The sequence below is a fragment of the Coregonus lavaretus genome (assembly GCF_964263955.1).
Source record: "Coregonus lavaretus genome assembly, chromosome: 40".
NCBI classification, from domain to species: Eukaryota; Metazoa; Chordata; class Actinopteri; order Salmoniformes; family Salmonidae; genus Coregonus; species Coregonus lavaretus.
The window spans coordinates 12,526,190-12,545,950 of NC_140027.1; the positions used below are offsets into that span (position 1 = coordinate 12,526,190).

Here is a 19,761-nt window from a genome sequence, read left to right on the forward strand (position 1 = left end):
AGCAGATCTGTCATGCCGTTGCAGTCTCACATCACATGGGTTTCATTTATTTCTAATGAGGTTTGTATTTGAATGGATGAGACCAAGTAGAAATATTGAGCATGCTATGGTATGTTGTCACCACCATTCATCTTTTTTCAAGACTTTCTAGGAAATAGCAGGTCATTTAGCAGGTCATCTACCAGTATCCATTTAGATGGAAAATAATCATACACATTATCACAATATCACATTTTTATTTGATTTATACATGGATTTTTGTAGTCTTTGATCAAAGTAACCTGGGGTTTTTGTTGTTTGCTCTTTTGCCATCACCGTCGTGTAGGTGATCAGCGAGCGAGACATCCTGGGCACTCAGCTGGTGCGACGAAACGACGAGCTGGCCCTCCTCTACGAGAAGATCAAGATCCAGCAGTCCATGCTGAACAAGGGAGAGATCCAGTACAACCAGAGGGTGGAGGACATCCGCCTCCTCAAAATGGAGATCAAGAAACTCAGACGGGAGAAGGGCATCCTGGCCAAGACTGTGGCTAACGTGGAAGACTTAAGGTGGGATTGAGAGAGGAAGAGAGAGAGGGAGTAAGTGTAAGACAGCAAGAAAGTGAGCCGGCGAGACAGAGAGGGAGGGAGAAGCTGATGTAGACAGAGAGAAGGGGGGACATAGGGAAACAGAGAAAGATCGAGACCCTGCCCTGAACGTCTAGCACCCAAAGTCATACTGAATTAATGTATAACCAATTTATCCAGTACTTTGGTTTTGCAGCTGGTGGCTACCAGTATGATTAAAGGAAAATTCCACCCCAAAACTATATTTTAGTATTTGTTTCATTAGTCCATTGTTGACATAATAATGTTTTGCTTATCAGCAATACATTTTTCAAGATATGTAACTTTCAAAATACAGAAATCATCCCCGTATGATGCATTTTGCAGCATATGATGAAACATATTCCAAAATATAGATTTTGGTTGGAGTTTTCCTTTAACCGCTGTTAGGTTCTAAGATTCTGGTAGAAATTCCAGTTGGACTCTGAAGAAAGCTAGATTTATTAAACCACACTGGGTCATACAGCTGCTAAGACAAGATATGACGATACAAGCACATATATTTATAACCTCCTACTAGGCAGGGTCAACTCCTTACACATCTTACATTGACATTTTACATTTTAGTCATTTAGCAGACGCTCTTATCCAGAGCGACTTACAGTTAGTGCATACATTATTTTTTTTTCATACCCCCTGTGGGAATCGAACCCACAACCCTGGCGTTGCAAACGCCATGCTCTATCAACTGAGCTACATCCCTGCCGGCCATTCCCTCCCCTACCCTGGACGACGCTGGGCCAATTGCACGCCGCCCCATGGGTCTCCCGGTCGCGGCCGGCTACGACAGAGCCTGGATTCAAACCAGGATCTCTAGTGGCACAGCTAGCACTGCGATGCAGTGCCTTAAACCACTGCGCCACTCGGGAGACTGGCACATCTTGACAGCCAATACATCTATGTTGCTAGGCAGGAACTTAATTGGTTCCTCTCAACTGGTGTAGTCATGGCCCTGCTTGATGCTAGAACCTTCGTAGGCATGGAAGTGGAAGTGTGTGAGATATGACTGTAGAAGGAGGGTCGTTGGGGTGGGCCCCTCTGGCTCCCCTCCCAGAGGTTTCTACTCACTTCTTCTGTTGACTTGACCTCGAGCCGAATTCCTCGCTCCTCCCTAGTTCTGTAGCTGGCCTGCTTTATCAAAGACTAACTGTTGCCCTTCGTCTCCCTCAGTAACTTTCCATACACATTCCTTATTCACACTTCATTGACACAGAACATAAACAGTTATCATACATGTAACGTAATCAATAAGTTCTTATATAGTGACAGGAATAAGTATATTTCAAGTTAGTACCGAACACCGTTCAAAGAGAGCAGCGCACTGAAATCATAATCCATTTCTGTAAATGATGCACTATTCTTAATAACCTTTTGTTTTACATTATTTCATTATTTTAATTGTTTTTGTGGTGCAAAAGTGCACAGATCTGTGCAGCAGGACTATTTCTGCATTGCTCAGTTTACATTGCTGTCTCATCCACTATCGGCAACCCACAAAAGGTTACCATAGTGGCATTTGCTGGACATCTGCCATGAACAAAACATTGAATTGAACAGAACAGCGCCGGAAGAAGATGGCTGCCGTTTTACAGCCCTCTAACCAATTGTACTATTATGTGTGTTTTTCCGCGTTATTTGTAATTTATTTTGTACATAATGTTTCTGCCATCGTCTCTTATAACCAAAGAGAGCTTCTGGATATCAGGACAGCGATTACTCACCTCGCGTTGGACGAACACTTTTTCTTCAACGAGGCGTTCGCGAAGGATATTCTACAGACTCCCGACAAGGCCCAGATCCCCGTCATTCGCGTGAGGAAGAGACGGAGATATCGTGGACGCAGATCCGGGTGGATCCGACGGCGAACGAGTAAACTGCCTCTCCCATCAATCCTATTAGCCAACGTTCAAGCTTTGGAGAATAAAATGGACGATTTAAGATTACGGTTATCCTACCAACGGGACATTAAAAACTGTAATATCTTATGTTTCACGGAGTCGTGGCTGAACGACGACAATGATAACATTCAGCTAGCAGGCTATACGCTACATCGGCAGGACAGAACGGCAGACTCGGGTAAGACGAGGGGTGGCGGTCTCTGTATATTTGTAAACAACAGCTGGTGCACAAAATCAAATACTAAGGAAGTCTCAAGGTTTTGTTCGCCTGAGGTAGAGTATCTTATGATAAGCTGTATACCACACTATTTACCAAGAGAGTTTTCATCTATATTTTTCATAGCTGTCTATTTACCACCACAAACCAATGCTGGCATTAAGATTGCACTGAATGAGTTGTACAAGGCCATTAATCAACAGGAAAACGCTCATCCAGATGCAGCGCTCCTAGTAGCAGGGGACTTTAATGCAGGGAAACTTAAATCCGTTCTACCTAATTTCTACCAGCATGTTAAATGTGCAACCAGAGGGGAAAAAACTCTAGACCACCTTTACTCCACACACAGAGACGCATACAAAGCTCTCCCTCGCCCTCCATTTGGCAAATCTGACCATAACTCTATCCTCCTGATTCCTGCTTATAAGCAAAAACTGAAGCAGGAAGCACCAGTGATTCGGCTAATAAAAAAGTGGTCAGATGACGCAGATGCTAAGCTACAGGACTGTTTTGCTAGCACAGACTGGAACATGTTCCGGGATTCTTCAGACAGCATTGAGGAGTACACCACATCAGTCACTGGCTTCATCAATAAGTGCATCGATGATGTCGTCCCCACAGTGACCGTACGTACATACCCCAACCAGAAGCCATGGATTACAGGAAACATCCGCACTGAGCTAAAGGGTAGAGCTGCCGCTTTCAAGGAACGGGACTCTAACCCGGACGCTTATAAGAAATCCCGCTATGACCTCCGACGAACCATCAAACAGGCAAAGAGTCAATACAGGTCTAAGATTGAATCATACTACACTGGCTCTGACGCTCGTCGGATGTGGCAGGGCTTGAAAACTATTACAGACTACAAAGGGAAGCACAGCCGCGAGCTGCCCAGTGACACAAGCCTACCAGACGAGCTAAACCACTTCTATGCTCGCTTCGAGGCAAGCAACACTGAAGCATGCATGAGAGCACCAGCTGTTCCGGACGACTATGTGATCACGCTCTCCGTAGCCGATGTGAGTAAGACTTTTAAGCAGGTCAACATTCACAAGGCCGCAGGGCCAGACGGATTACCAGGACGTGTACTCCGAGCATGTGCTGACCAACTGGCAAGTGTCTTCACTGACATTTTCAACATGTCCCTGACTGAGTCTGTAATACCAACATGTTTCAAGCAGACCACCATAGTCCCCGTGCCCAAGAACTCTAAGATAACCTGCCTAAATGACTACCGACCCGTGGCACTGACGTCTGTAGCCATGAAGTGCTTTGAACGACTGGTCATGGCTCACATCAACAGCATAATCCCAGAAACCCTAGACCCACTCCAATTTGCATACCGCCCCAACAGATCCACAGATGATGCAATCTCTATCGCACTCCACACTGCCCTTTCCCACCTGGACAAGAGGAACACCTACGTGAGAATGCTATTCATTGACTACAGCTCAGCATTCAACACCATAGTGCCCTCAAAGCTCATCACTAAGCTAAGGATCCTGGGACTAAACACCTCCCTCTGCAACTGGATCCTGGACTTCCTGACGGGCCGCCCCCAGGTGGTAAGGGTAGGTAACAACACATCTGCCACACTGATCCTCAACACGGGGGCCCCTCAGGGGTGCGTGCTCAGTCCCCTCCTGTACTCTCTGTTCACCCATGACTGCATGGCCAGGCACGACTCCAACACCATCATTAAGTTTGCCGACGACACAACAGTGGTAGGCCTGATCACCGACAACGATGAGACAGCCTATAGGGAGGAGGTCAGAGATCTGGCCGTGTGGTGCCAGGACAACAACCTCTCCCTCAACGTGACCAAGACAAAGGAGATGATTGTGGACTACAGGAAAAAAAAGAGGACTGAGCACGCCCCCATTCTCATCGACGGGGCTGTAGTGGAACAGGTTGAGAGCTTCAAGTTCCTTGGTGTCCACATCACCAACGAACTATCATGGTCCAAACACACCAAGACAGTCGTGAAGAGGGCACGACAAAGCCTATTCCCCCTCAGGAGACTAAAAAGATTTGGCATGGGTCCTCAGATCCTCAAAAAATTCTACAGCTGCACCATCGAGAGCATCCTGACTGGTTGCATCACCGCCTGGTATGGCAACTGCTTGGCCTCTGACCGCAAGGCACTACAGAGGGCAGTGCGCACGGCCCAGTACATCACAGGGGCAAAGCTCCCTGCCATCCAGGACCTCTATACCAGGCGGTGTCAGAGGAAGGCCCTCAAAATTGTCAAAGACTCCAGTCACCCTAGTCATAGACTGTTCTCTCTGCTACCGCACGGCAAGCGGTACCGGAGTGCCAAGTCTAGGTCCAAAAGACTTCTCAACAGCTTCTACCCCCAAGCCATAAGACTCCTGAACAGCTAATCATGGCTACCCGGACTATTTGCACTGCCCCCCCACCCCATACTTTTTACGCTGCTGCTACTCTGTTAAGTATTTATGCATAGTCACTTTAACTCTACCCACATGTACATATTACCTCAACTACCTCAACTAGCCGGTGCCCCCGCACATTGACTATGCAACGGTACCCCCCTGTATATATAGCCTCCCTACTGTCACTTTATTCTATTGTATATATAGCCTCCCTACTGTCACTTTATTTTTACTTCTGCTCTTTTTTTCTCAACACTTTTTTGTTGTTGTTTTATTCTTACTTTTTTGTTTAAAATAAATGCACTGTTGGTTAAGGGCTGTAAGTAAGCATTTCACTGTAATGTCTGCACCTGTTGTATTCGGCGCATGTGACCAATAAAATTTGATTTGATTTGATTTGATTTGAATTGATACAGGCTTGCCAATGTTTTTACATCCTTAATGATTAACGAAAATAGTGAAATTGAAGTCTGTTTTCAATCTATGCCCCACTTGTATTTGTTGTCATGAAATATGTTAGGAGGAAATGCCATGACATTTGATGGCATTTTGTGGGTTTTGTGACAGACGTGAGGTTTACCACATGCAGAGGGAGCTGCTCAAAGAGAGGACAAGGTGCAGAGCCTTGGAGGAGGAGCTGGAGAATCCTATGAATGTACATCGTTGGAGAAGGCTGGAGGTGTGTGTGTTACTGTGTGTGACTGTGTGTGTGTATATTTTGTGAGTGCATGGGCTCAAAAACATGTACCTTTACTGTATACCTACTCTCTTAGGGACATGAACTTCTTAATGCTTCAACCTAGCTCCTGTGAGACATAGCTAGAGAACTTATTTAGGGTTATGCATTAATGCCTCTTATTTGACTTTCCTCAGGCCAGCGATCCAAGCACCTACGAGTTGATCCAGAAGATTCACTCTTTACAGAGGCGTCTGGTAACCAAGAGCGAGGAGGTGGTGGAGAAAGAGCTTTTATTACAGGTAAACCACAGATAAATCTGTCTCATCCTATTGGCTACCCAAACACCAGGTGCTCCCACAAGGAATGGTCACAGCAGAAATCAATGGCAGCCTGGGAGAATTTGTTAACTACTTCATAACTTTCAGAAATTAGCGTGGACTGCATACACTGAGTATTCCAAACATTAGGAAAACCTTCCTAATATTGAGTTGCAACTCCCCGTTTTGCCCTCAGAACAGCCTCAATTCGTCGGGGCATGGACTCTACAAGGTGTCGAAAGCGTTCCACAGAGATGCTGGGCAATGTTGACTCCAATGCTTCCCACAGTTGTGTCAAGTTGGCTGGATGTCCTTTGGGTGGTGGACCATTCTTGATACACATGGGAAACTGTTGAGCGTGAAAAACCCAGCAGCGTTGCAGTTCTTGACACAAACCTGTGCGCCTGACACCCACTACCATACCCCGTTCAAAGGCATTTAAATATTTTGTCTTGCCCATTCACCCTCTGAATGGCACACATACACAATCCATGTCTCAATTGTCTCAAGGCTTAAAATCCTTTAAAACCTTTTCCAGCAGTCAAATGACCTAGTGCCCTCATGGGTGGAATGTTATTAATATTTTTCATAATTTAATAATTAATAAACATTCATGTCAAACTATTTTGCTATATTTCTGTCTTCTGTGACGTATATAAAGTGTAATATTGGGATGCAAACTCAAAATGTTATACATTTCAACTCTATATCTGACATTTTTTTTGCAAGGCCATAACCATGTGTGTGAGGTGTATACTTTTGTTTCAAAGTATATTTGTTTAAGACTACCAAGAAACACTCAGATTTAGCCCACTGCAGTAAAATGTTAACCTGTCTCCTCTCCTTCATCTACACTGATTGAAGTGGATTTAACAAGTGACATCAATAAGGGATCATAGCTTTCAGCTGGATTCACCTGGTCAGTCTATGTCATGGAAAGAGCAGGTGTTCTTCACTGGTGCACTTCACAAAATAGATGGCATCATGAGGAAGGAAAATGATGTGGATATATTGAAGCAACATCTCAAGACATCAGTCAGGAAGTTAAAGCTTGGTCACAAATTGGTCTTCCAAATGGACAATGACCCCAAGCATACTTCCAAAGTTGTGGCAAAATGGCTTAAGGACAACAAAGTCAGGGTATTGGAGTGGCCATCACAAAGCCCTGACCTCAATCCTATAGAAAATGTGTGGGCAGAACTGAAAAAGCATGTGTGAGCAAGGAGGCCTACAAACCTGACTCAGTTACACCAGCTCTGTCAGGAGGAATGGGCCAAAATTCACCCAACTTATTTTGGGAAGCTTGTGGAAGGCTACCCGAAACGTTTGACCCAAGTTAAACAATTTAAAGGCAATGCTACCAAGTACGAATTGACTGTATGTAAACTTCTGACCCACTGGGAATGTGATGAAAGAAATAAAAGCTGAAATAAATCATTCTCGCTACTATTATTCTGACATTTCACATTCTTAAAATAAAGTGGTGATCCTAACTGACCTAAGACTTGGAATTTTTACTAGGATTAAATGTCAGGAATTGTGAAAAACTGAGTTTAAATGTATTTGGCTAAGGTGTATGTAAACTTCCGACTTCAACTGTAGATAATGGGTGGGTCGAGAGCTGGTAAGGAAGCGCCCAGTGGGATGTGTGCACGTTTTTAAAGAGCCCATCCCTGACTGAATGTTTGGCTGCGTGGCGTCACCTCTCTCTTCCGCTTCAATGCTCAGGAGAAGGAGAAACTGTACGTGGAGCTGAAGCACATTCTGGCCCGTCAGCCTGGACCGGAGGCAGCCGAGCAGCTTCAGATCTACCAGCAGACACTGAGGCAGAAGACAAAACAGCTCAAGGTCCTCTGTGCCTTTCATCTTATTTTTGTACATCCCTCTCTCTCTCCCGATCTTTCTCATACTTTCTCTCCCTAATTCTCAGCTCTGACCATTAGAAATGGACACTTCAGATACAGCAGGACCATGCACAGGCTTGCGAGCCAGGCTCACAGGCCCAGAGTAGCTTTTTCCCTGGCCATGTCATTTTCAGCTTAGTCATATGCTGCTGCTTGAAGTTGATTTATTTTAGATGTCCTTTTAATCTCCCACATCCAGGCTTTGTCATCAGAGCTGAACATGTACGAGTCCCAGGAACAGGAGTACAAGTACGAGATTGAGAGACTGGCCCATGAGCTGCAGAACATCAAGAATAAGTACCTCACTCAGAAACGCAAAGAACAGCAGTGCAGGTAAAGATTACCCTGGTATAGTACTTACCAACCACCGTAATCACCTCTGAGCTCATTCTGGGGTTTCTGATCCAAACTGATTTAACTCTACAAGTAGGGCGATATATCAAATTAATTTGAATGTATGTTTTTGCGCGATATTCCAAATGCCTGTATTGCAAGAATCAAGGTTTTGTTATTTTTCGTTTTTTTCTGAGTGTTTATAGTGCCTTCGGAATGTATTCAGACCCCTTGACTTTTTCCACATTCTGTTACGTTACAACCTTATTCTAAAATTGATTAAATAGATTTTTTTCCTCATCAATCTACAAACAATACCCCATAATGACAAAGCAAAAACAGTTTTTTAGAATTGTTTGCTAATTTATAAAAAAAAAATATATATATATATCACATTTACATAAGTATTCAGACCACACCCGTCACTATGGGCGGGCCATAAGGGGCCGGGCCCGCCCCCAAAAATGCTTGTGCCCCCCCCACTTGAGGGAATTTATTATTAAATATACGTACTGTAGGCTAATAATAATTGTGCCCTGCCCTCCCATGCATTTCATATGCCCCCCTTAAGACTGAGGTCTGGCGACGGGTCTGATTCAGACCGTTTACTCAGTACTTTGTTGAAGCACCTTTGGCAGCGATTACAGCATCAAGTCTTCTTGGGTATGACGCTACAAGCTTGGCAAACCAGTATTTGGGGAGTTTCTCCCATTCTTCTCTGCAGATCCTTTTTGCAGATGGTTGTCCTTCTACAAGATTCTCCCATTTCCACAGAGGAAATCTAGAGGAAACCATCGGGTTCTTGGTCACCTCACTAACCAAGGCCCTTCTCCCCCGATTGGTCAGTTTGGCAGGGCGGCCAGCTTTAGGAAGAGTCTTGGTGGTTCCAAAGTTCTTCCATTTAAGAATGATGGAGGCCACTGTGTTCTTGTGGACTTTCAATGCTGCAGAAATGTTTTGGTACCCTTCCCCAGATCGGTGCCTCGACACAATCCTGTCTCGGAGCTCTACGGACAATTACTTCGACCTCACGCCTTGGTTTTTGCTCTGACATACACTGTCAACTGTGGGACCTTATATAGACTGGTGTGTGCCTTTCCAAATCATGTCCAATCAATTGAATTGACCACAGGTGGACTCCAATAAAGTTGTAGAAACATCTCAAGGATGATCAATGGAAACAGGATGCACCGGAGCTCAATTTCGAGTCTCATAGCAAAGGGTCTTAATACTTATGTAAATAAGGTATTTCTGTTTTTTATTTTTAATACATTTGCAAACATTTCTAAAAACCTGTTTTCACTTTGTCATTATGGGGTATTGTGTGTAGATTGCAAAAAAATAATAATATTTAATCCATTCTAGAATAAAGCTGTAACGTAACAAAATGTGGAAAAAGTCAAGGGGTCTGAATACTTTCCGAAGGCACTGTATGTCCACTTGTTCTCATGTTGTATTTTTGGTCTCATCTCCTTCGCTCCTCTGTGCTGTGTGCACCTTCCCATTTACACCAGAGATATGTATATAATGACAAGATGCACATCTCCGCCTTAACAATGGGAGTCGTTGTCCCAAAGGCAGGAAGGTAGGCGACAAGCGTAGGTCAAAAATAAGCCCATAGAAATGCATTGGCCTTATTTTGGACAGATTTTAGAGCTTCGCCTCTTCCTCTATGGTTTACACACACACCAAACCCCTCTCCCCCTGCCTCTCACGCCAACAAAGTTCAGAGATCACATCTTCTCTGAAAAATTGTTTTAATGCGCTATTTGCATTTGAGGTTTGGTCCAACAGAATCGGTCATATGGACACCAAAACATTAACTTTTCTAACAATACCCTTTTTATGTCTCAACTACTTAAACGCAGAGCAGACACTAGTAAAACGAGAGTATCAATGAACATTGATTCTGGAAAATGAATGCTCAGCTTGTCGCGCGGACATTGGGATATCGCTAGCAGCATTTTAGCCCAAGACTGTTATACTAGCTGTCTAGTCTGTGTTTTATAAATGTGCAATAAGCATAAAACACAATTATATAAGGAACTGGCAACTCGTTCTCATTCTGAGAAATAAGGTAGGCCACTTGATTTCAACATCTGAACAAAGTGGACAGGCTAACATGCTGTTCAAACAGTTGGAGACAGACAGAAGGGTGTGTTCATAACAATTCAACTGTTCAACCTTGTTAGCTAGCAAATAGATCCAAGTTGGCTAAACTTGAAATATAAAGATTAGCTGGCTAATCACGAGCATGTGGGCTTGAGAGATTGTTGATGATACCTATGTTAACTTTCTATAGACTAATCCCTGCTACAAGAAGTTAATCATTATTAGTGAATGTGCATTATATATGGTTCTAGTTAAATGTTTTTTTTTTATGGCATTTTCAGAGACAGACTTGAAAGCCAGATCAGTGATTATTGCCAAAAAAAACTAGGTTAAACTATTTTGATGAAATAATTAAATTATGTTTGTGGAAGGCTTATACAGTGAGGGAAAAAAAGTATTTGATCCCCTGCTGATTTTGTACGTTTGCCCACTGACAAAGACATGATCAGTCTATAATTTTAATGGTAGGTTTATTTGAACAGTGAGTGACAGAATAACAACAAAAAAATCCAGAAAACGCATGTATAAAATGTTATAAATTGATTTGCATTTTAATGAGGGAAATAAGTATTTGACCCCTCTGCAAAACATGACTTAGTACTTGGTGGCAAAACCCTTGTTGGCAATCACAGAGTTCAGACGTTTCTTGTAGTTGGCCACCAGGTTTGCACACATCTGAGGAGGGATTAGTCATATGCAGATCTTCTCCAAGTCATTAAGGTTTCGAGGCTGACGTTTGGCAACTCGAACCTTCAACTCCCTCCACAGATTTTCTATGGGATTAAGGTCTGGAGACTGGCTAGGCCACTCCAGGACCTTAATGTGCTTCTTCTTGAGCCACTCCTTTGTTGCCTTGGCCATGTGTTTTGGGTCATTGTCATGCTGGAATACCCATCCACGACCCATTTTCAATGCCCTGGCTGAGGGAAGGAGGTTCTCACCCAAGATTTGACGGTACATGGCCCCGTCCATCGTCCCTTTGATGCGGTGAAGTTGTCCTGTCCCCTTAGCAGAAAAACACCCCCAAAGCATAATGTTTCCACCTCCATGTTTGATGGTGGGGATGGTGGTCTTGGGGTCATAGGCAGCATTCCTCCTCCAAACACGCAGGGTTTAGTTGATGCCAAAGAGCTCGATTTTGGTCTCATCTGACCACAACACTTTCACCCAGTTCTCCCCTGAATCATTGAGCAGAGGGACCTTGCGGGCGCTGCAGGATTTCAGTCCTTCACAGCGTAGTGTGTTACCAATTGTTTTCTTGGTGACTATGGTCCCAGCTGCCTTGAGATCATTGACAAGATCCTCCCGTGTAGTTCTGGGCTGATTCCTCACCGTTCTCATGATCATTGGAACTCAACGAGGTGAGATCTTGCATGGAGCCCCAGGCCGAGGGAGATTGACAGTTATTTTGGTGTTTCTTCCATTTGCGAATAATCACACCAACTGTTGTCACCTTCTCACCAAGCTGCTTGGCGATGGTCTTGTAGCCCATTCCAGCCTTGTGTAGGTCTACAATCTTGTCCCTGACATCCTTGGAGAGGTCTTTGGTCTTGGCCATGGTGGAGAATTTGGAATCTGATTGATTGATTGCTTCTGTGGACAGGTGTCTTTTATACAGGTAACAAACTGAGATTAGGAGCACTCCCTTTAAGAGTGTGCTCCTAATCTCAGCTCGTTACCTGTATAAAAGACACCTGGGAGACAGAAATCTTTCTGATTGAGAGGGGGTCAAATACTTATTTCCCTCATTAAAATGCAAATCAATTTATAACATTTTTGACATGCGTTTTTCTGGATTTTTTGTTGTTGTTATTCTGTCTCTCACTGTTCAAATAAACCTACCATTAAAATTAAAGACTGATCATTTCTTTGTCAGTGGGCAAACGTACAAAATGCAAATCAATTTTTAACAATTTTGACATGCGTTTTCTGGATTTTTTTGTTGTTATTCTGTCTCTCACTGTTCAAATAAACCTACCATTAACATTATAGACTGATCATTTCTTTATCAGTGGGCAAACGTATAAAATCAGCAGGGGATCAAATACTTTTTTCCCTCACTGTATTTAGCCTAGTTATAACTTCACAAGCCCTGAATTCATTAGATTATTGTTGACTGTTTGAAATGCAGTGTATTTTACCTTTAATTGTACAACAACGCTTATTTAGAGAAAACATTTTTAAAAACGTCTATATATATTGTGAATCGCCCATAAGAGTTTTAGGCCGTATGGCCCAGCCCTATGTACAAGGGTTGCGAAAATGAGTGTGTGCGAATGCGTGATCCTAATTGAAGATTACCTTCAATGTGAGGTGGGTGATCAGTGATGGCTTCAGACATACCATAAATTATACCTCAAATCCAGTCGTGTTCAGTGCCGTTTATAATTTTTTTCATGAGCATGGCCTTATTTCTATTACAGCATATTGGATGACTATCATTCATATTCCATTCACCCCTAACATCGATAGGTTTAGGCTACTACGTGATACTAGAGTTTTCCCTATACCCATCATGAGGTTGCTACAACCTAGCCTATGAATTAAAGTTTACAACGTAGGTGCACACAGGTCGAGAGAAAATTTTGAGGTGAAAGATAGTGACACATTGACAGACAGTGACACATTCAATACTGCCTTGCACACTCTTGCCTGCATCTAGCTGATCTAGGGTGTAATCATTAGTCCAATAGTTGCAAACGTGAGTTTCTATTGGACAAATTGAGGTATGTTTATCCATGTTTTGTTCCGTTTGCTTCCGTTTAAGAAATGTTTATGAACAGAATCGGCAGAATGAATACACCCCTGATCATGCTTAAACACAGTTCACTTTCATAGCAGCCACATTGTATTTCTTCTCACATTGTATTCCTATGCGCTCTCCTCCTCTCACCTTTTCCCTTCGTTTGTGGACTTCAATGCACAACACATCAGCTGTATGTGACCAGGCGAAAAAACCTTTCCAAGCCAAACCATATCATAACCGCTACACACAGCCTACATTGTTGTCACCATATTTGTTATGTGGGCAGCTTGTCTCTCCCTTTTCTGTTTCCCTTCCTCCTTGTTTTGTCCCCCCTGTGTCTGTTGTTTCTGTATGTGTGTTTGTCCCCTTTATGTGGGTGTGTCTGGAGTGGATCAGGGGGCGGGCTCAGGATCTGCCTCTCCTGTGCAGCTGCGGGTTGTTTCCAGTGATTCCTGCCTACGCAGCTGCATCCTATTCTCTAATCATCCTGCACTACTAATTCCGGGGCATGGCTCTCCACCGGCGCCAGATCGTTGTTCTTACCAGAGCGGTAACTTGGCTCACCAGTAAAGTTATTTTGTCTTTGTCTTCAGCCTGGCTCTCCACTCTCCTTAACCTGTCGTTTGTTTTGTCTTCAGTTTCGGACATACCTCCCAACCTGCCTGCCTTCCTGCCTGTCGGTCTGCCTGCCTGCCTGCCTGCCTGCCTGCCTCAGCCTCTCCTTCCCCCGGAGCCGACTAGCCCACTCTGTTCCTTTACTTCAGTGGTTTTTGGACTAAGACAATTTTTACTTTTATTAAATATTTTGTTTCTTCCACTCCCTTTGTCGTGTTTGTTTCTCTGAGTGCTGGGTTGAACCAAAGCTTAACAGAACGATCTGGCCATGGACCCAACAGAGAGACAGCACGGGGCAAACGAAGACAGCTTCCAACAAGCTATCCAGGCTCAAGGAACGTTGCTAGGACAGCATGACCAACTGATTCGGACTCTTTTGGAAAGTAATCATCAACTGCTGAACCAGGTGACTCAGTTAACTACACAAGTCTCTAATTTGTCTGTTATCAGTTCTCCATCTCTCTCTGACCCCCAGTTTGATGCACCCCAAGTTGGTTCCTCGGACATGATGCAGGCTTCGTTCCATCGGGAACCCCCTGTCACGTCGCCTGAACCGTTCCATGGAGAATTGGACAAGTGCCGGGGATTTTTGCTTCAGTGTGACTTGATTTTTCGGCAGAGACCACTGTCATTTTCTACTGATTCCTCTAAGGTACATTATGTTCTGGGGTTGTTAAGAGGGAGAGCTCTGGTTTGGGCTGAGGCTGTGTGCTCAAATCAAACTTTGACTGGATTGACTTTCGCTGATTTTTCTGCTAAATTGAAGACTGTTTTTGACCATCCTGACCATGTGGGTAATTCCTCCAAGATACTTTTTAATTTGAGGCAGGGTTCTAACAGTGTGGCTGAGTACTCTGTTGAGTTCTGGACTTTGGCAGCGGACTCCAAGTGGAACAATGTGGCACTTCAAGGAGCATTTCTAAACGGTTTGAATGAAGCCATCAAGGATGAACTGGCTGCTCGTGACGAGCCACATGATTTACATTCTCTCGTTTCCCTGTCCATTAAGCTAGACAACCGGTTGCGGGAAAGGCGTCGGGAGAGAGGCGGTCGGCCGCATCTAGGAGGACGAGTTCCCCAGCCTTCAACCACTCGAGTCTCGCCTCCCCGGAGCCGGCAGCTTCTTGTTCCTGATTCCATCCCGAGCACAGAGGAGGAACCTATGCAAGCGGGTCGAGCTCGACTACCTCCAGCAGAGCGGCAACGGCGCCTCCAGGCGGGTGAGTGCCTGTACTGTGGAGACGCCACACACATTCTGGCTACATGCCCTAAGCGGCCAAAAGACAAGGCTCGCTCGTAACGGTGGGTCTACTTGCGAGCCCAGAGTTAGATCCTGAACCCATCATTCCCCGATTACAAGTACCTGTAACCTTACGTTTCCAGAGTCATTCCCTGCCACTCTCAGCTCTCATAGACTCAGGTGCAGAAGACAACTTTATTAGCCACCAGTTCGTTACACAAGCTCGTATCCCCTTGGAGCCACTACCTACCCCCATTCGGGTCACAGCCCTTGATGGGCGCCTCCTCGCGGAGATAACTCATCAAACCACCCCCGTTTCCCTAGTGATTTCTGGCAATCATTGTGAAAGCATTCAGCTAAGAGTTATGTCTGGCTCAGCTACCTCCCTAATCCTTGGCTTCCCCTGGTTGGCTCTTCACAACCCACAAATTGATTGGACACGTCACACCATTCTCAGTTGGAGCACCTTAGGTCAGCGGTTCCCCCCACTAAGTGTAACCCAACTCATCCCTCAGCTCCTCTTGATCTGTCATCTGTCCCCAAAGAATACCATGACTTAGCGGAAGTTTTCAGTAAGGACAAGGCTCTGTCTCTACCACCACATAGGCCTTATGATTGCCCTATTGAACTGCTTCCTGGTGCTCCCTTGCCCTCTAGTCGCTTATACAGTCTGTCCCGACCGGAAAGAGAGGCAATGGAGCAGTACATTGGTGATTCTCTGGTCTCGGGCATAATCCGTCCCTCGTCGTCTCCTTTGGGTGCAGGTTTCTTTTTCGTGGAAAAGAAGGACAAGTCGTTACGCCCCTGTATCGATTTCAGGGGTTTAAACAACATAACTGTTAAAAACAAGTATCCCCTTCCACTCATCAACTCTGCTTTTGAACCTCTGCATGGCGCCACAGTTTTCTCCAAGCTTGACCTGCGGAACGCATACCATCTTGTGCGGATCAAACCCGGGGACGAGTGGAAGACCGCTTTCAACACTCCACTGGGACATTTTGAGTATTTGGTCATGCCCTTTGGGCTCTCAAACGCCCCTGCTGTTTTCCAAGCTATGGTGAACGATGTTCTTAGGGATTTTTTGAACCGTTTTGTCTTTGTATACCTGGATGATATTCTTGTTTTTTCCAAGTCACCCGAGGAGCATGAGTCACACGTCCGTCAAGTCCTTCAACGGCTCTTGGAAAACAAGCTCTACGTCAAAGCAGAGAAGTGTGAGTTCCACAAACAGTCTACATCGTTCCTTGGTTTCATCATTGAGAGCGGGCAGGTGAAGGCGGACCCCGAGAAGATCCGGGCAGTGACGGAATGGCCCATACCCACCACCCGTAAGCAACTTCAACGATTTTTGGGCTTTGCTAACTTCTACCGTAGGTTCATTAAGGGTTTTAGTAAAGTGGTGGCACCCCTTACTAGACTCACATCCCCAAAGGTCCCTTTTCTGTGGTCCCCTGAGGCGGAGCAGGCGGTAGGGATTTTGAAGGAACTGTTTTCCACCTCCCCTGTGTTGATACACCCCAATACCTCTCTGCAGTTTGTTGTGGAGGTGGACGCGTCGGGCTCAGGTGTGGGAGCCGTCCTCTCCCAGCGCTCCCCCACTGACCAAAGGCTTCACCCCTGTGCTTTTTTCTCCAAAAAATTGTCACCCACAGAACGGAATTACGACGTTGGAAACCGAGAACTGCTGGCGGTCAAGCTAGCACTGGAAGAATGGCGGCACTGGCTGGATGGAGCTGAACTGCCGTTTGTGGTCTGGACAGACCACAAGAACTTGGCTTACATCCAAGCCACTAAGAGACTCAACTCACGCCAAGCCAGATGGGCCCTGTTTTTTAGTAGGTTTAACTTTATTCTTACATACAGACCGGGGTCAAGAAATGTTAAACCAGATGCTTTGTCCCGCCAGTTTGCTGACCCTTCGGAGACCAGCGAGCCTGAGGCAGTCCTGCCTTCCTCATGCGTCGTGGCGGCTGTTCAGTGGGAGATCGAGTCTCTTGTGAAGACTGCACTTGCCACGGACCCGGGACCGGGTGATGGACCTCCCAACCTACTCTTTGTTCCCGAGACGGTCCGGTCTCAGGTGTTGCAGTGGATTCACACCTCCCGTTTTGCTGGTCACCCTGGGATGAGACGCACGTTGACGCTGCTTAGGAGACATTTTTGGTGGCCTTCAATGGAAACTGACGTTCGGGCTTTTGTGGCAGCCTGTTCAACCTGTGCTCGGGGCAAAGCCTCCCATCAGTCCCCTTCGGGGCTGCTGCTACCCCTCCCAGTTCCCAGCCGTCCCTGGTCCCACATAGCCATGGATTTTGTCACCGGCCTACCCAAGTCTGAAGGTAATGATACTATACTTACCATTGTGGACAGATTCTCTAAATCTGTTCACTATATAGCATTACCAAAATTACCGTCTGCCAGTGAGACAGCGGACCTCCTAGTCCAACATGTATTCCGTCCCCATGGAATACCTGTGGACATCGTATCTGATAGAGGCCCACAGTTTACTTCCCGTGTTTGGAAGGTTTTCTGTTCTGCTTTGGGTGCTTCCGTTAGTCTGTCCTCAGGGTTTCATCCCCAGACCAACGGTCAAACAGAAAGAGCCAATCAAGACCTCGAAGCAACCCTTCGTTGTGTGGCTGCTCAACATCCATCATCCTGGGCCAAACATCTGCCTTGGATAGAGTACGCCCACAACTCCCTCACCACCTCTGCCACTGGTCTTTCACCCTTCGAAGTTACCATGGGTTATCAACCCCCTCTGTTTCCTGCTCAGGAGAAGGAATTGGCTGTTCCTTCGGTTCAGGAGAACCTCCGCCGCTGCCAGAGAGTGTGGCGCGATGCTCGGGAAGCGTTGCTTCGGACCACCGACAGGAACAAGAGGACAGCGGATAGGAGCAGGACTCCCGCACCTGTGTTTCATCCTGGTCAAGAGGTTTGGCTGTCGTCTAAGAACGTACCTCTTCGTACCAAATCACGCAAGCTGTCTCCTCGGTACCTGGGTCCGTTTGTGGTGGAGTCCATCATTAACCCCGCTGCGGTTCGTTTGAAGTTGCCTTCAGCCATGAAGATACACCCTACTTTCCACGTCTCCCAACTGAAACCAGTGTCCTCCAGCCTTTTGTGTCCGCCGGCTGTTCCACCTCCACCTGTTCGTCTCATTGACGACCATCCGGCCTACACCGTCAGTAGGCTACTGGACTCTCGGAGGCGGGGTAGGGGTCTCCAATACCTAGTCGATTGGGAAGGTTATGGACCAGAGGAGAGGTCTTGGGTCCCTAAGCGTTTTGTGTTGGATCCTCAGTTGATCACGGACTTCCATCACGACAACCCTGACAGACCTGGTGGGTCGCCAGGTGGCGACCATTGAGGGGGGGGTACTGTTATGTGGGCAGCTTGTCTCTCCCTTTTCTGTTTCCCTTCCTCCTTGTTTTGTCCCCCCTGTGTCTGTTGTTTCTGTATGTGTGTTTGTCCCCTTTATGTGGGTGTGTCTGGAGTGGATCAGGGGGCGGGCTCAGGATCTGCCTCTCCTGTGCAGCTGCGGGTTGTTTCCAGTGATTCCTGCCTACGCAGCTGCATCCTATTCTCTAATCATCCTGCACTACTAATTCCGGGGCATGGCTCTCCACCGGCGCCAGATCGTTGTTCTTACCAGAGCGGTAACTTGGCTCACCAGTAAAGTTATTTTGTCTTTGTCTTCAGCCTGGCTCTCCACTCTCCTTAACCTGTCGTTTGTTTTGTCTTCAGTTTCGGACATACCTCCCAACCTGCCTGCCTTCCTGCCTGTCGGTCTGCCTGCCTGCCTGCCTGCCTGCCTGCCTGCCTGCCTGCCTCAGCCTCTCCTTCCCCCGGAGCCGACTAGCCCACTCTGTTCCTTTACTTCAGTGGTTTTTGGACTAAGACAATTTTTACTTTTATTAAATATTTTGTTTCTTCCACTCCCTTTGTCGTGTTTGTTTCTCTGAGTGCTGGGTTGAACCAAAGCTTAACAATATTAGCTAAAGTAACATCCTAGTCAACATAGCTAATAAAACTAATGCGTTAGTAATCATGCAGTAATGTTACAGTGTATAGTCAGTAAGCAGTTTTGCAGTTACACCGGCAGGCCCCGGTGGTAGTAAATTAATAAAACCAAACGCTTACCTTGATTTGGAAGAGTTCCAGTGTTGTGTTTGATAGTCATAGCCAGCTAGCTATCATAGCATCCCTCTGTTTGAGCAGGGAGTTTAAGTAGGCTAAACCAGCTAGCTGCATTTGCTAGCTAAGTAAGTGAAACTGAAAGTGAAAAAAAAGACAATCTCTCTCTCTCTTGCTTCTCCTTAATTTTTGAAGAAATTAATTTGTTCAAAACTGTTAAAGTATTGTCTTTCTCTCTCTTTGAGTCAACTACTCACCACATTTTATGCACTGCAGTGCTAGCTAGCTGTAGCTAATGCTTTCAGTACTAGATTCATTCTCTGATCCTTTGATTGGGTGGACAACATGTCAGTTCATGCTGCAAGAGCTCTGATAGGTTGGAGGACGTCCTCTGGAAGTTGCCATAATTACTGTGTAAGTCTATGGAAGGGGGTGAGAACCAAGAGCCTCCTAGGTTTTGTATTGAAGTCAATGTACCAAGAGCAGGACAGAAGCTAGCTGTCCTCCAGCTACACCATGGTGCTACCCTACAGAGTGCTGTTGAGGCTACTGTAGACATTAATT

The 19,761-nt window shown here is 45.6% G+C and overlaps 1 protein-coding gene across 1 annotated transcript in view; it reads left to right on the top strand.

Annotated features, from left to right (window-relative positions):
- The window catches only part of LOC311113388 (cilia- and flagella-associated protein 58-like), a gene marked incomplete at both ends in the record, with an annotated part of 33,264 nt that overhangs the window by 13,169 nt on the left and 334 nt on the right, over window positions 1-19,761 (top strand). Inside the window, 5 exons of the mRNA XM_084156592.1 lie at window positions 326-549; window positions 5,685-5,796; window positions 5,991-6,095; window positions 7,842-7,961; window positions 8,217-8,350. Of these exons, the coding sequence (XP_084012718.1) occupies window positions 326-549; window positions 5,685-5,796; window positions 5,991-6,095; window positions 7,842-7,961; window positions 8,217-8,350 (695 nt within the window). The remainder of the gene's footprint in view (window positions 1-325; window positions 550-5,684; window positions 5,797-5,990; window positions 6,096-7,841; window positions 7,962-8,216; window positions 8,351-19,761) is intronic.